The sequence below is a fragment of the Balaenoptera borealis genome, assembly GCF_965194805.1.
Source record: "Balaenoptera borealis genome assembly, chromosome: 19".
In the NCBI taxonomy this organism is placed as follows: Eukaryota; Metazoa; Chordata; class Mammalia; order Artiodactyla; family Balaenopteridae; genus Balaenoptera; species Balaenoptera borealis.
Genome location: NC_138878.1, coordinates 60,009,225 through 60,022,440, shown reverse-complemented (window position 1 = coordinate 60,022,440; position 13,216 = coordinate 60,009,225). Strand labels below are relative to the sequence as shown.

General features: G+C 49.1%; 1 protein-coding gene and 1 long non-coding RNA gene across 6 annotated transcripts in view; one reads left to right on the top strand and one right to left on the bottom strand.

Moving 5' to 3' along the window:
- Positions 1-137: 137 nt before the first annotated feature.
- Positions 138-13,216, bottom strand: part of HIF3A (hypoxia inducible factor 3 subunit alpha) — a 32,348-nt gene continuing 19,269 nt past the window's right edge. For 2 of the 5 annotated variants that reach the window (XM_082370155.1, XM_082370153.1), the window contains 4 exons: positions 9,133-9,404; positions 7,902-8,019; positions 6,437-6,518; positions 138-4,095 (listed from right to left, as the gene is read on the bottom strand). In XM_082370155.1, the coding sequence (XP_082226281.1) occupies positions 3,998-4,095; positions 6,437-6,518; positions 7,902-8,019; positions 9,133-9,404 (570 nt within the window). In that variant the 3' untranslated portion in view covers positions 138-3,997. Of the gene's footprint in view, positions 4,096-6,436; positions 6,519-6,675; positions 8,020-9,132; positions 9,405-13,216 lie in introns of those variants that run through there. The other 3 variants (XM_082370154.1, XM_082370152.1, XM_082370156.1) reach the window with 2 other exon arrangements.
- Positions 1,741-13,213, top strand: LOC309617664. The gene is made up of 3 exons (XR_014238097.1): positions 1,741-1,831; positions 9,750-9,968; positions 12,417-13,213. It is a non-coding gene; the product is annotated as an uncharacterized lncRNA (long non-coding RNA).

Sequence of the window (13,216 nt, the reverse complement as noted above, 5' to 3'; positions counted from 1 at the left end):
AGAGGTCAACGTATTTGCCCAAGGTCATACAATAAGAAAGTGGCAGAGCCAGAACGAACCTGTCCCACCTAATTCCTGTGCTCTTAATTCCTAGTCTACTGTTCCTGTATGCTCCAGAGCCTACGCTGTGGGTTAGATTTTTGAGATTTTTTTTTTTTTTTTTTTTTGGTGTGTGTGGGAAGAATGCCATAATGGATTTGAATCCTGGATTCCAGTCCAGCACAGCCCTTCCCTGCTGTGTGACCTCGGGCAAGTGATCGTCCTCTTTGAACCTCAGTTTCATTCTCTGCAAAATGGGGATAATAACTGTCTATTGTATAGGATGAGAGGAGAGTTTGATAAGATCACGTAAGTAAAGTGACAGAGGGCCTGACACAGTGTAAGTACTTTTTATATCCACTCCGTTATAAGTACTCAAAGTGGGACAGAGTACCTAGAGCTGATGGGGTGGGGGCGGGGGTGCGGGCAGCTCTCAGGAGGTTGTGGGAGGACCTCACCCAGCTGAGGTAGGCAGGGAAGACTTCTTGGAGGAGGGGATGTCTGAACCAAGATCTAACGTATGAGTAGGAGATAATCAGGTGAAGAGAGGGGAGAAGAGAAAAAGGCATTTAAGGCAGAAGGAACAGCAAGTGCGAAGGCTTAAAAGTGGCTTTCTTTTCTTTTTTTAAATTTTTATTTATTTATTTATTTTTTGCCACACCTTGTGGCTTGCGGGATCTTAGTTCACCCCAAGCAGGGATTGAACCCGGGCAATGGCAGTGAAAGTGCCAAGTCCTAACCACTGGACCACCAGGGAGTTCCTAAAAGTGGTTTTATTCCTTTGAAAAGATTACTTTGTGGAACATAGGAGAGGGGTTATGAGGGTGACATGACAGAACAGCACACCCGTCCACACATGAATCTGTAGACACAACATCTCTCTTTTGCACGTGCGCGCACGCACACACACACACTCAAGTACAGAGAATCATGTCACACAGACAGACATCAGTACACAGAATTATACTGTCAAACAGCCCCATACGTGCATCCAGAATCACAACACCACACAGACAACACACAGGTACAAAAAAAAAGAAAAATCGCAATGCCTCCTACACTCAGGAACACAGAAATCCAAAGTAATGAGAAACACACATAAGGCTGAATCATTTCACCCAGACACGAACACATGTAGGAGGAATTACAACCCTCCCCACACACAGGTTCACAGAATTATGTCACAATGACCCACACAGAACAAAAACATCACCAGACACACAACGTTACATAGACCTATATCACAAAGTGACGTGGACACCCAGTCATCCGGTGCACCCACACCCCCTGAAGCGACCCCACAGATGAGTCAACACACAGAGCTCTGGTGCCTACCAAGGTGAGATCTTTATGGGGGTTTAGAGATCAGTGGGTTTCAGAGCCAGCATGGCTGGTCCAGTCCCCTCCCCTCCCCCAGCCCACACAGTTCCCTCCATAGAGGGCCTAGGTCACCCCCTGAGAGAGGGAGGGGTCAGACCCTTCCCCTCATAGCACCGATCTGGACAGGCCATCCCTTTACAAAACAGTGAGAAGTGCCTTCCATAAAGGGGGTGAATTGGGTTGAGAGAGGGAGGCCTTTTCCTGTGGGAGACCAAGAATAGCACCATCGTCGAAAGAAGGTTAGGGGAAGGGGACGGGGACACATAGGTGGTGGTGGAGTACTGAGGAGTCCTGGCCTCTCTCCCCACCCCATGATATGCAGATAGGGCTGTGCGTGTGCCTGTGCGGCTGGGGAAGTCACCTGGATTGTGAGGGAGCCCCAGGTTCCCCAGATACCTGGGGTTAAGTAAAAGTAAGTACATATCTGGAGGGCTGAGGTGGGGAGGGAGGGGGTTCTAGGACAGAGAACTTTTAGGGATATGAGACTGAGAATGGAGAGGCTTGAGCATGAAGTCCATTAGCTCAAGGACCTGGAGGGTAGGGATCTGGAATGGGAAGACTTAAGGCAGAGAGTAGTAATTAGAGCAAGTTGAGTTGGGCGGGAAGCCCAGAATAGAGTTAGGAGGGTGGGGTCTGGAGTGAGGGAGTCAGAGGTCTTAAGGTTCAGACCTAGAGGAATCTACAGGGCAAGGTCCAGATTCTAAAATCAGAAGCCTTTGGAGGCTGAGTTCTAGAGCCAGAAGAATTTGGATCTGAAATCAGAGGCACTTGGACGCTGTGAGGTCTAGAACCAGAGATACAGAGTAAGGACTAGAATTTGAAAAAGTCTGAAGACCAAGTTCTAGCACCAGAGGGATTTGGGAGTTGTAAGGTCTAAAATCAGGAATTTAAAGCTGTAAGGTCTAGAACCAGAAAAATTTATAAGGCAAGGTCTGTAATCAGAAGATGTTTGAAGGCTGAGTTCTAGATGCACGGTAGTTTGGAGTCATAAGATGTGGAATAAGGGGGAATTGGAGATTGTGAGGTCTAGAACCAAGGAAATTTATAGGACGAGGTCTGGAATCAGAAGACATTTGAAGCCCATTACTAGAACCAGAAGAAAGGGAGATCATCAGATCTGGAATCAGAGGGCCCTGGAAATTGCAAAGTGTAAAGGTTGTATAGTCCAGGACCAGTCAGTGGTAGCGATGATGAGGTCGAGAGCAAAAGAGAACTGGAACATTGTGTCTGGTTCTGAAAGTACTGGTTATAAGGTCAAGACATGAAAGCCATTTTACTTCTTTTTGACCGGAGAAGCAAGTCTCGACTGTAGAGTTGAAAAGGGATGAGCTGGGCATCATGAATCAAAATGATTGAGACATTACAAAGTCTAGATTTGGAACGAAATGCATTACAGATCAGGAAGACTAGAACCAATTCCAAGCTTGGGGATGTGGGGTTCCAACATCAGAAGAAATCTGGTTGTAAGAGCTGGAATCAGCAGGAGTGGGAAAGTGCGCCATTGAGAACAAGGGAGATCTGTGGGGAGAGCCCTAGAACCAGAGGAAGGCAGAGAGTGAGTTCTAGAGCCAGAGGATTCTGGTGGTCCTAGGCCTGAGAGAGTTGGAGGTTGTGAGGCCTAGAACCAGACAACTTTGGAGAGCGTGAAGTAGAAAGATAGAGCTGGAGATTGTGAGGTCCAGAAGGAGAAAAAGCTGAAGACGGTGAGATCTGGAATCACAGCAGTTTGGAGGATGCAAGGTCTAAACCAGACCATGTTGGGGGTTTTGCAGCCTAGAACCAGAGAAGGCCGGGAGTGGCACAGTCTAGAACCAGAGTAGGTCGAAAGCTGTGTGGTCTAGAACCAGAAAGGGGTGGAGGTGGTATGGTCTGGAAGCTACACCTGGGATAGGAAGACCACCTATGGAGTCGGGGTCCAGGTCAGGCAGGAGCCAGCAGAAGTCCAGAGCGGAGGGGTGGGCAGAGCTGGGTGGCCGCTTGGGAGGCTAAGGGCTCAATCAGGAGTCGCCGGGGGTGAGGTCTGGCCCAGAGGCCTCCCGTCCCCATTGACACCTGAGTTGGTGGGGAGATCAGAGTCCCACATTCTTATGGACCCCAGGCAGTTTGTAGCGATGAAGAACATATCATGAAAGCAACAAAAATAAAAATAAGAATGAAAGAAAGATGGATAGAAAGCAAGGTGCTTATGGTTATCAATACTCCCCCAAGCCCAGAAATGCAGATCTGAGCCCCAAACTCCCCCACCCCTAATTACCGAAAATAAAGCCAAGAGAATTGGAGAAAAGGATGAGGTAACCGGTACTGAGAACCCCAAGGGAAGTCCTGAGAGAAGCAGGAGAGGGCCAGGGACCCCCTCCCAGAGGTCACTGAGCTGAGACCACCCCGGAGCACCCCCAGACAGTGGGGGTGGGGCAGAGGGGTGGGGACTGAGGTAGGCCTGAGGCGGGCGGGGGTCACCGAGAGGAGAGAGGGAACCCCTCTCCCGGCACCTCCATCCTGTGCATTGGCTGCCGGCTTGGAGTATGATTGACGTCCTTTCTTGGCGGGGGGGAGAAGGGAGATGGGAAGAGGACCTGGCTCAGTTGGCCTGGGCCAAGCCTGCTGCTGGCTGAAAGTGGCTCCTGGGCTGGGTGGTGTCCTCGTCCGGGTAGAGAGAGAGCAGGGAGGGGCCCAGGCCTGTGGGGGAAGATGGAAGGTAAACCAGTGGGGAGTTATCACCCCAACCCGTCTTCAGACAGTTAAAAGCATGGCTGGTGAGGCAGGCGTGCCCGGATTCAAATAGGAATGAAATCTTGGGCAAGTGCTGTTCTCTGAATCTCGGGTGTCCAGATGTTAAGAAGCCTGGAGCCAGATGCCTCCTGAGTTTGAATCCAGGCTCTGCTATTTACTTGCTGTATGAACTGGGACAGGTGACTTTACCTCTCTGTGCCTCAGTTACCTCATCTGTAAAATGGGCTAACAACAATACCTCCCCTGCCTCCCACAGGGCTGTCAGTGAGGAGTAAATGAGTGAATCCACGTAAAGTGCTTTGAACAGCGCCCAGTGAGCTGTGGTCATCTGGGAAACAGGGATACTTAGACCTACTTCATTCATGAGAATTCACTCATTCAAAAAATATTTGTTGAGCACCTACTGTGTGCCAGGCACTGGGGACACAGTAATGAACAGGACAAATGAAACTTCCTGCCCTCGTGAGGCTGACATTCCAGTGAGGGGCGTCAGTTGGATCATGTACATAACAGATTTAGCACAAAGCTTGGCACAGAATGAGCTCTAGATAAACGTTAGCTCTTCATTTACAAATATGTACTGAGGCCCTGCTCTGTGCCCAGCCACTGCCCAGCCTTGCACACACGGTGAAGCACAATGACCAAGACAGGCCAGGCCTCTGCCCTGTGAGGAGTAGACAGACAGTAATAAAATAATGTTACAAACTCCTATGTGAATGTAGATTGTGATGAGTGTTTCAAACCATAGCTTGGGAAATGAGGGACGGCTCTGTGGAGGGAGTCGTATTTGATCTGAGATCTAAAGGATGTGGTAATTAGACAAAGAATGGAGGGAAAAGCATTCCAGGCAGAGGGATCAGCATATGCAAAAGCCCTGAGGCAGGCTCCTCAAGCAAGATGACTTCACAGTCCTCACAATGCCCCGCAGTGGCCCTGTGGAATCTGCTTCTCTCCTCTCTTCTCTGTGCTTTAGCCACACTGGCCTGATTTTTCCCCATAGAAGACAGATACACTCCTACCTCAGGACCTTTGCATTCGCTGTTCCCTCTGCCTGGGATGCTCTTCCCCCAGAAATTGTCACAACTCACTCCCTCACCTCCTTCAGGTCTTTGTTCAGATGGCACCTTCTCCATGAGACCACCCCTAATCATACTGTTTAAAATGGAAATCCCCCCACCGCAGAACTCCTTTTTCCTCTGCACACATTATTTTCCCAAGTAGCACTATTTTTCATCACGTGTACTCTTTACTGCATTTGTTTCTTTGTTCTGGACTGTCTCCCTCACTAGCATGTCAGCTCTATGAGGGCAGGGGTTTCCGTGTGTTTTGTTCCCAGTTTTGTCTTCAGCTCTTAGGACAGTGCCTGGCACTTACTGTGTGTTTAGTGAATATTTGCTACACACATGAAGGAAAGAATGAATTAAAGGCTAGTGACTGTGGCTGAAACGGAGGATGTGAAGCGGAGTGCAGTGTGAGACGAGGCAACAGTCAGACCCCGCAGAGACTGGAGTCCAAGATGAGGGGCTTGATCTTTCTCTGAAGGGCGCTAGGGAGGCATAGAAGAGCTTTGAGCAGAGGAAGGCCAGGGTCAGATTCGTGCTTTGGAAAGCTCCCTCATGGCCAATGCCTGCAGGTTTCAGGTGGAGCTATGGCTGTTCATAGTTGTGCCGGAAGGTGATGACAGCAGCACAGACAAAGCAGCTTGTCTCATACTCTGCGGGGTTGCGGGGCGGGGGGCGGTGTTCTGGGACCAGCATCACCTCAAGGGCGACACTTCTTGAGCGTTTATTGTGAAGCAGGTCTCGTGCTAAGCTCTTCCTGGGCGGCATCTCCACAAGTCCTCAAAACATCTCCTTAAAGTATGAACTCTTATACTGGGTGGGCCAAAAAGTTCATTGGGGTTTTTCCTTACAGAAAATAGGCGCCCCACTGACAAGAATGGGGAAACCGAGACTCCAGAAGCAGAAACTATCTCCCAAAGCCACACAGCTGGGAATGACCAAGGGACAATCAGACACAGGCTTGGGGAGACCTAGACTCGGGCCCGGGCTCGGCTTCCACCTCAAGGGACAGCTTTGGCCAGCCCCTGCCTCCCTCAGGGCCTCTCTTTCCTCCCACGGTGTCCCTGAGAAGAGGGAGGGACTGCCTGTTTCCACTAAGGTCATGTCCAGGCACGGACAGCCCCCCACCAGCCTCAGTATCACCCCACCCTCTCTCATCCACCTAAGGCACCTCCCACAGGAGATGGGGACCCAGAGCCTCTCTGTCTACCCAGGTTGCTACTCACCCAGGGGCTCATTCAGTTCTAGGAGGTGGGTGCTGGGATCCTGCTGGCTCCCTGGGGCTGGTCCTCCTGTCAGAAGGAAACTCTAGGGGACACAGACAAAGCCGACATCATCATCATAATCATCACCATCATCACCATCATCATCATCACCACCATATCCAAGGAGGCAGGATGGGGCAGTGGTTACGGGCACTGTGGTGTTCAGTGGCCGCTTATTGGCTGTGAATTTGGGTGAGTCACTGTCGCAGACGTCCTCCGTGGGTCCCTCCAGAGCCTTGTTCTCCCCTTCTTCAGTGCCCCAGCGGGCTGACCTGTGCGTGTCACATGTTGACTCCATCAACATGCAACCTTGCTCTGTGTGTTCCTTTGAGGTTCACATGATGGGAGATACCAGCAGGTGGGAGGAGGAAGACAAGGGGTATTTGATCTTCTAGCTGCTTCCCTGCTGGGTCATCTTGGGTTGGCTGTGTCCCGCCATGGAAGGTTTCAGCTCTTACAAGGTGGACCCTACTCTCTCCAGGATCCAGTGAGCACCCCCCTGCCCTGTGCCTTCAGGCTAGGGATGGTGTTGCTAGCCCCAGGGTGATGCCTACACCTTTGCCAACAGTCCTGTTACTAAATTCTCATCAACACCCCATTGAACATGTTCTCTGTTTCCTGTCCAGTCTCTGACTGATACAGTTGCTTAACCTCTTGTGTGTAAATGTGAATAATAATAATAATGATAATATTTCAAGAGTGGCTGTAGGGATTGAATAATCATGCAAGGCACTTTGTGCAGTCAGCGTCTGGCACGTGGTAGGCACTCAATAAATAAGAGCTGTTGATATTAACAACCATACTCTCATGTTCAAACAGCCCTGTTCAGAGTGAGGTGCCCGAGGTGCTCTCTTGTTTGGTTGGCTTTTATACGCCCATTTATCAATAGCCCACTAAGGAGCAGCTAAGGGCCTGATTTCATTACGTCTCAGGCCAGTCCTATGAAATGTAACTATCTGCTACTTCCCAGATGAGGAGACTGAGGCTGAGAGTGGTGACGTCACCAACCCAAGGTCTCACAGTTACTGAGTGACGGACCTGGGACTCGAACCCAAGTCAGTCTGACTCTAGTGTCTGTACTCTTAAAGCTACACTAATAATCCAAGGCCAAGACCTGTGCTAGGTTTGGGAGGGAGTGTTCCATGGGAGCAGAGAAGATTCCTAGAGATATTCACCCTTGTCATTTCTCCCCTTACCCTGCTTATTTTTTCTTCTTAGCACTTACCACCAACTTACGTCTATTTGCAAAGCCCTTCGATACCTGTTGCCTGAACCAGCAGATCAAGGTCCTAGCCCTAGCTGGATGGCTGACCGTCCATTTGACCTTCAGCCAGGCCCTGCCTCTCTTGTTTTTCCATCTATAAAAACTAGGTTTAAGCCTGCTGGGTTCTGAGGGCCAGAGAATCCCACGAATCCCCACACATACCAGGCTGAGGGGAGGCAGCAGGAAGTTTCCGGGTTCTGGGCTGGGGGACCGTTTGGGGGGTCTCACTCCCAGCAGCTCCACCCCCTCTGCCTCGTCCTCTGAGCTCTGGGCCAGGGCCCTGGAGGAAGACAGGCAAGAATCTCAGAACCCAGCAAACCTGGGCAGGTGTGGGCACCAGTGTGAGCAGGTGATGAGCGTTCATTCACTCCCCCAGGCACCTGTTTATTCCTTTACTCATACAGCCACCAATCCATCCATTCATCCATCTGCAAATCCATCTTCCCATTCATCTACCCAGTGATCCATCACCCACCCACCTATACAACCACCATCCGTCTATCCTTCCATTCATCCACCTATCTATCCATCCACTCAGCCACCCACTCCCCCATCCATCCATCCATCCATCCATCCAACTACTATATTCACTAATTTCCTCCCTCTCTCACTTCACAAATCGTTATTAGGCACCCACTGTATATCCAACTCCAAACTGAAAGCCTTGGAAAATAATGAGATGTATCCATGAAAGCCTTATAAGGATAGTAACGAGACCACCCTGGAGACTAAATGGGCACATGCCTACAATTTGGAGAGCAAAAACTTGAGTATTAGTAGTGTAACATCTTTGGAAGGGGGACATGGATCCTCTGAAATTATATGCAAAATCATGTGTCTATATGTGTGTGTAAATCTTCTGGGGAAGGGTCCATGGCTTTCAACAGATACTCAAAGGTGTTAGGGAACTTAGTTCTAGGCAGTTTCTCTGACACCGTGGCAATGTCCTCTTCACTATGACAAAAATTGTTACTAGGCCAGATAGAAATATATTCTAAAGGAGAGGGCCGTGGTTGACTGGTGGGATTTGGATAAACAATGAGAACAGTGGAGGGCACTCCAGAAGGAAGGGACAGCCTAGGCAAAGACATAAAGTTTGAAACAAACATGACATGTGCTGGGGACACTGAGGGCCTGGCTGGAGCAGACGTCAGGGTAGAAGGAATAATAAGGGATGAGGCTGAAGTAGGAGGCAGGAGAGAGATGGGGCCAGGGACCTTCTCTATACTTCTTTTTTTTTTTTTTTTTTGCCACGCCACTGCTCACAGTATCTTAGTTCCCCGACCAGGGATTGAACCCACACCCTCAGCAGTCAAAGCACGGAGTCCTAACCACTGGACCGCCAGGGAATTCCCTCTACGCTTCTTTACATCCCACATCTACTGTGGCTCACCTCTTCCGAGCCCCAGCCATGGGGGAGGATGCTGAGGGGTCCCCTCTGGAGGGGCTGGAACAGCTCAGCCGGGGGTCACTCCCCCAGCGGGGCAGCAGGGAGGGCTCAGGGGTTGGGGGCGACATGCCGTGGAAGCTCCGTGCACGGGGCCGGGGAACAGCCCCTGGAGGTCTGTGGTAGGCCCTGGGTAGCTGCTCACTGGAGTTGAGCTGGAAGTCATCATCCATGGAGATGTAGGGGGCCAGCATCTCCAAGTCCAGAGCATCGACGTCCTGCGGAGGGCAGGAGGGAGTTAAGAGCATGAGCCTTGGCCTTGGGTGGGCCCGGGCTAGAGTCCCAGCTCCACCACTTCTGAGTTGTGTGCCTGAGGTCAAGAGTCTGAGCCTCAGTTTCCTCATCTGTAAAATGGGTAGAAGGACTCTGTGGTAGCCAGTTGCCAAGATGGCCCCCAAGGATCCTCACCTCTTGGTTTTCACACCCTAGTTTAGTCCCCTACTATGGTGACTAGGGCTGACCTGGTAACAATAGGATATTGAGGAGATGATGGTGTGTGACTTCCAACATTAGGTTGTAACGATACTGTGGCTTCCGTTGTTGCTGTGCTCTCTCTCTCTCAGGTCACTGGCTCTTGAGGGGAGCCCTCTGGAGAGGCCCACAAGGCAAGAAACAGACCTCTTGCCAACAGCCAAGAGAGGGATCTCGGAAGTGGATCTTCTAGTCCCAGTCAAGCCTTCAGATGACTGCAACCCTGCGTGACATCTTGACTGCAACCTCATGAGAGACCCTGAGCAAAAGCCACCCAGCTAAGTGACTCCCAAACCCCTGACCCTCAGAAGGTATATGAAGTAATACACGCTTGTATTAACCTTCGAAGTTTTACAGTAATTTGTTATCCAGAAATAGATAGCAAATAAGATTTTGATAAGGAGTGTGGGGTGTGGCTGTAACAAAAACCTAAAATGGGAGAGTGGCTTTTGCACTGGGCAGTGAGCAAGGGCTGGAAGGACTTTGAAGGGCCTGTTAGAGGAGGCCTAGATTGCCTTGAACAAGGCATTGGTCAAAATTTGAACCATGAGGAGCCTGCCACAGAGGGCTTGAAGGCAAGTGAGGAACACGTTATCTGAAGCTGGAGGAAAGGTTTTTGCTGGGAAGTGGCTGAAAGTTTAGCAACACTGTCACCTGCACTTTTGTGGAAAGTAGAAAATGTAACTAGAAAGCTGGGTGATCCAGCTAAGGAGATTTCCAGCCAAAGTGTTGAAGGGGCTGCCTGATTTCTTCTTGCTTACTTGGAGTAAAAGGCAAAGGGAGAGAAAAGATAAAGGAAGAAATGTTAAACAGGAAGGAGCTGGGGCTTGAAGGGCTTGAAAATTCTCAACATCCCTGTGTACTGAAGAATTTTACCCAAAAAGAGGTTCGGCCTTTGTCCTGGCTCCTGGGAGGTGACATCTAAACCCTTGGAATTTCCCAAGTGATAGGTGGGTGTGTCTTGGCTACTCATGATGGACCCCTTGGACCACACCTGATAGTTTATTCTGACAAGACAACTCAGGACGGGGACTATCCATGCCAGAAAGGCCAACCATGGGATTTGAGGGCTGGGGCTTTGGGCCACGTGAAATCAGCCTGACCTCCAAGGAAAATGTGTGTGTGTGCTGGGGAAGGTGGAGATGGAGGTGGAATTCAACTACATTGGCAATAACTCAGTTGATCATGCCTACACAATGAAACCTCAATAAAAACTCTGGAGACCAAAGCTGGGGTGAGCTTCTAGGACTGGCAGTATTCCATATGCATGTTTCCACACATCAATGCCAGGAGGGTAATACCATCCCTGGGGACATGAAAGCTTTGAACTTGGGACTTTCCCAGCCCCAGATTCCACCCTATGAATTTCTTCCTTTGGCTATAATATTCTTTTGCTATAATAAGACTGTAATCATAAATACAGTGCTTTCCTTAGTTTTATGACTAGTTCTAGTAAATTATAAAACCTGAGGGAGCCCATGAGAATCTCTGAATTTGTAGGCAGCTGCTCTGAAGTGAGGGTAGCCCTGGGGACCCCCAAACTTGTGGCTGACGTCAGAAGTCTTGGGCAGACTTGACAGTCTGGAGGATTGTGCCCCTCCCCTTGGGTTTGGCTGACTCTGGGAATTCCCCAGATGGCAAGTGATGCTAAAATTAAGAAATAGTTTCTGAGCAAAGAAGGGCACTCTCGGGAAAGCATGGTCTAAAGATTAAGCCCAGGGTGCGTTTATAAAATTCCTTGTTAAGACCTCAGAAAGACAAAAGGTGGTGCCTAGAATATCCTCAGTCAGACAAAAGGTACTCTAGGGTTTAAGGATGTGCCTCACAGGTCTTCTCAATCAAACAATAGGGCTTCTATTAAACCTCAGGGCACTGTCACTCAGCCATCTCAACAGAAGCCCGAGGTAGGGAAGGGTTTATCTCAGAGATTTGTGGGTATGGCTTTTGTCTAATGGAGTGAACTCCAAAGAGGTTCATTTAAGACATACAAAGTTTTTTGTTTTTTGTTTTTTTAAGAGACTTATATGCACAGAAGCATTGCCATCTTGGCCTGAAAGCGACAAAGATGGTACAAAATGAAAAGAGATCTTTGGGCCATCAAAGTTCTAAAAGCAGGAAGCAGGTTATGAAAACCACTCAGCTGCAAATACATGTTACCTTTTTATGAAAAAGGAAGGATGACTCAGAGTGAATTGCCAAGAGCCCAGAGGGTGGAGCTAAGAACCATGGAGAAAAACTGGGATGTTTTTGAGTCAGAATGGGTTCTGACCAAGGAACTTTTGATATTTGCCCAACTGGATTTCAAAACTGCTGTGGACCAGTGATACCTGTGTGCTCTCCTTTCCCCTTTTTTTTGAATAGGAGTGTTTTTGGCAGTTATTCTCTGCCTGTTCCATCACTGGATGTTGGGTATGTGGGTGGCAGACAACTTGTCTCTCTAGTTCACAGACCAACAGATTGAGAGGAACTGTATTTGAGGTGCTTTGCCACACCCAGACCTGACTGAGGTGACGAGATTCTGGACTTAAAGTTGATGGTGTAGTGGGAAGAGACTTTAGGGGACTTGGGAGGGGATGAGTGAGTTTTGTGTGAAGGAGAGACATAAATCCCAATGGTCCTTGCCTTTTGGTGTTCCCACTTGTTTGTGGCTGCCTTCCACATTGTACCAGGTTTGGTCTGTATGACCAATACAATACAGCAAAAGTGATGGTATGTCACTTCTGAGATTAGGTTATAAAAGACTGCATCTTCTGTCTTAGGTTCACTCTCTGTCTCTTGGATTACTTGCCTTGGGGGAAGCCAGCTGCCATGTTGTGAGAATGCTTAGGCAGCCTCTATGCAGGCCCGCATGGTGAGGAACTGAGGCCTCCAGCCAAAGCCAGTGCGGGACTGAGGCCTGCCAACAACCATGTGTGTGAGTTTGGAATTGAATCCTCTAGCCCCAGATGACTATGGCCCTGCCTGAGAGCTTGACTTCAACCTCATGAGAGACTCAGAAAAAACCATCCAGCTAAGCTGCTCCCAGATTCCTGATTCTCAGAAATTGTGTGACATAATAAATGTCTGGGGGTTTTTTTTAAGTTTTTTTTTTTTTGGATGTGGACCATTTTTAAAGTCTTTATTGAATATGTAGCAATATTGCATCTGTTTTATGTTTTGGTTTTTTGGCCCTGAGGCATGTGGGATCTTAGCTCCCTGACCAGGGATTGAACCTGCACCCCCTGCATTGGAAGGCGAAGTCTCAACTACTGAACTGCCAGGGAAGTCCCATAAATGTTTGTTTGAAGGTACTGAGTTTTGGGGTAATTTGTTACACAGTGATATATAGCTAATACATCTATGCCACTGTCATTTATCTCTCCAGACCATCAATCATCCAAACATTATCCATCTATCATCCATCCAACGGTCTATCTACCCAGCTACCCATCCAAACATACATCATCCATCCATCTGTCCATCCATCCATCCGTCCAAATACCTAAGCATTACCCATCCATCTCTCTACCATCATCCACCTAGTGAATTCAATGACCCATCTATCCATCCATCCACTCAT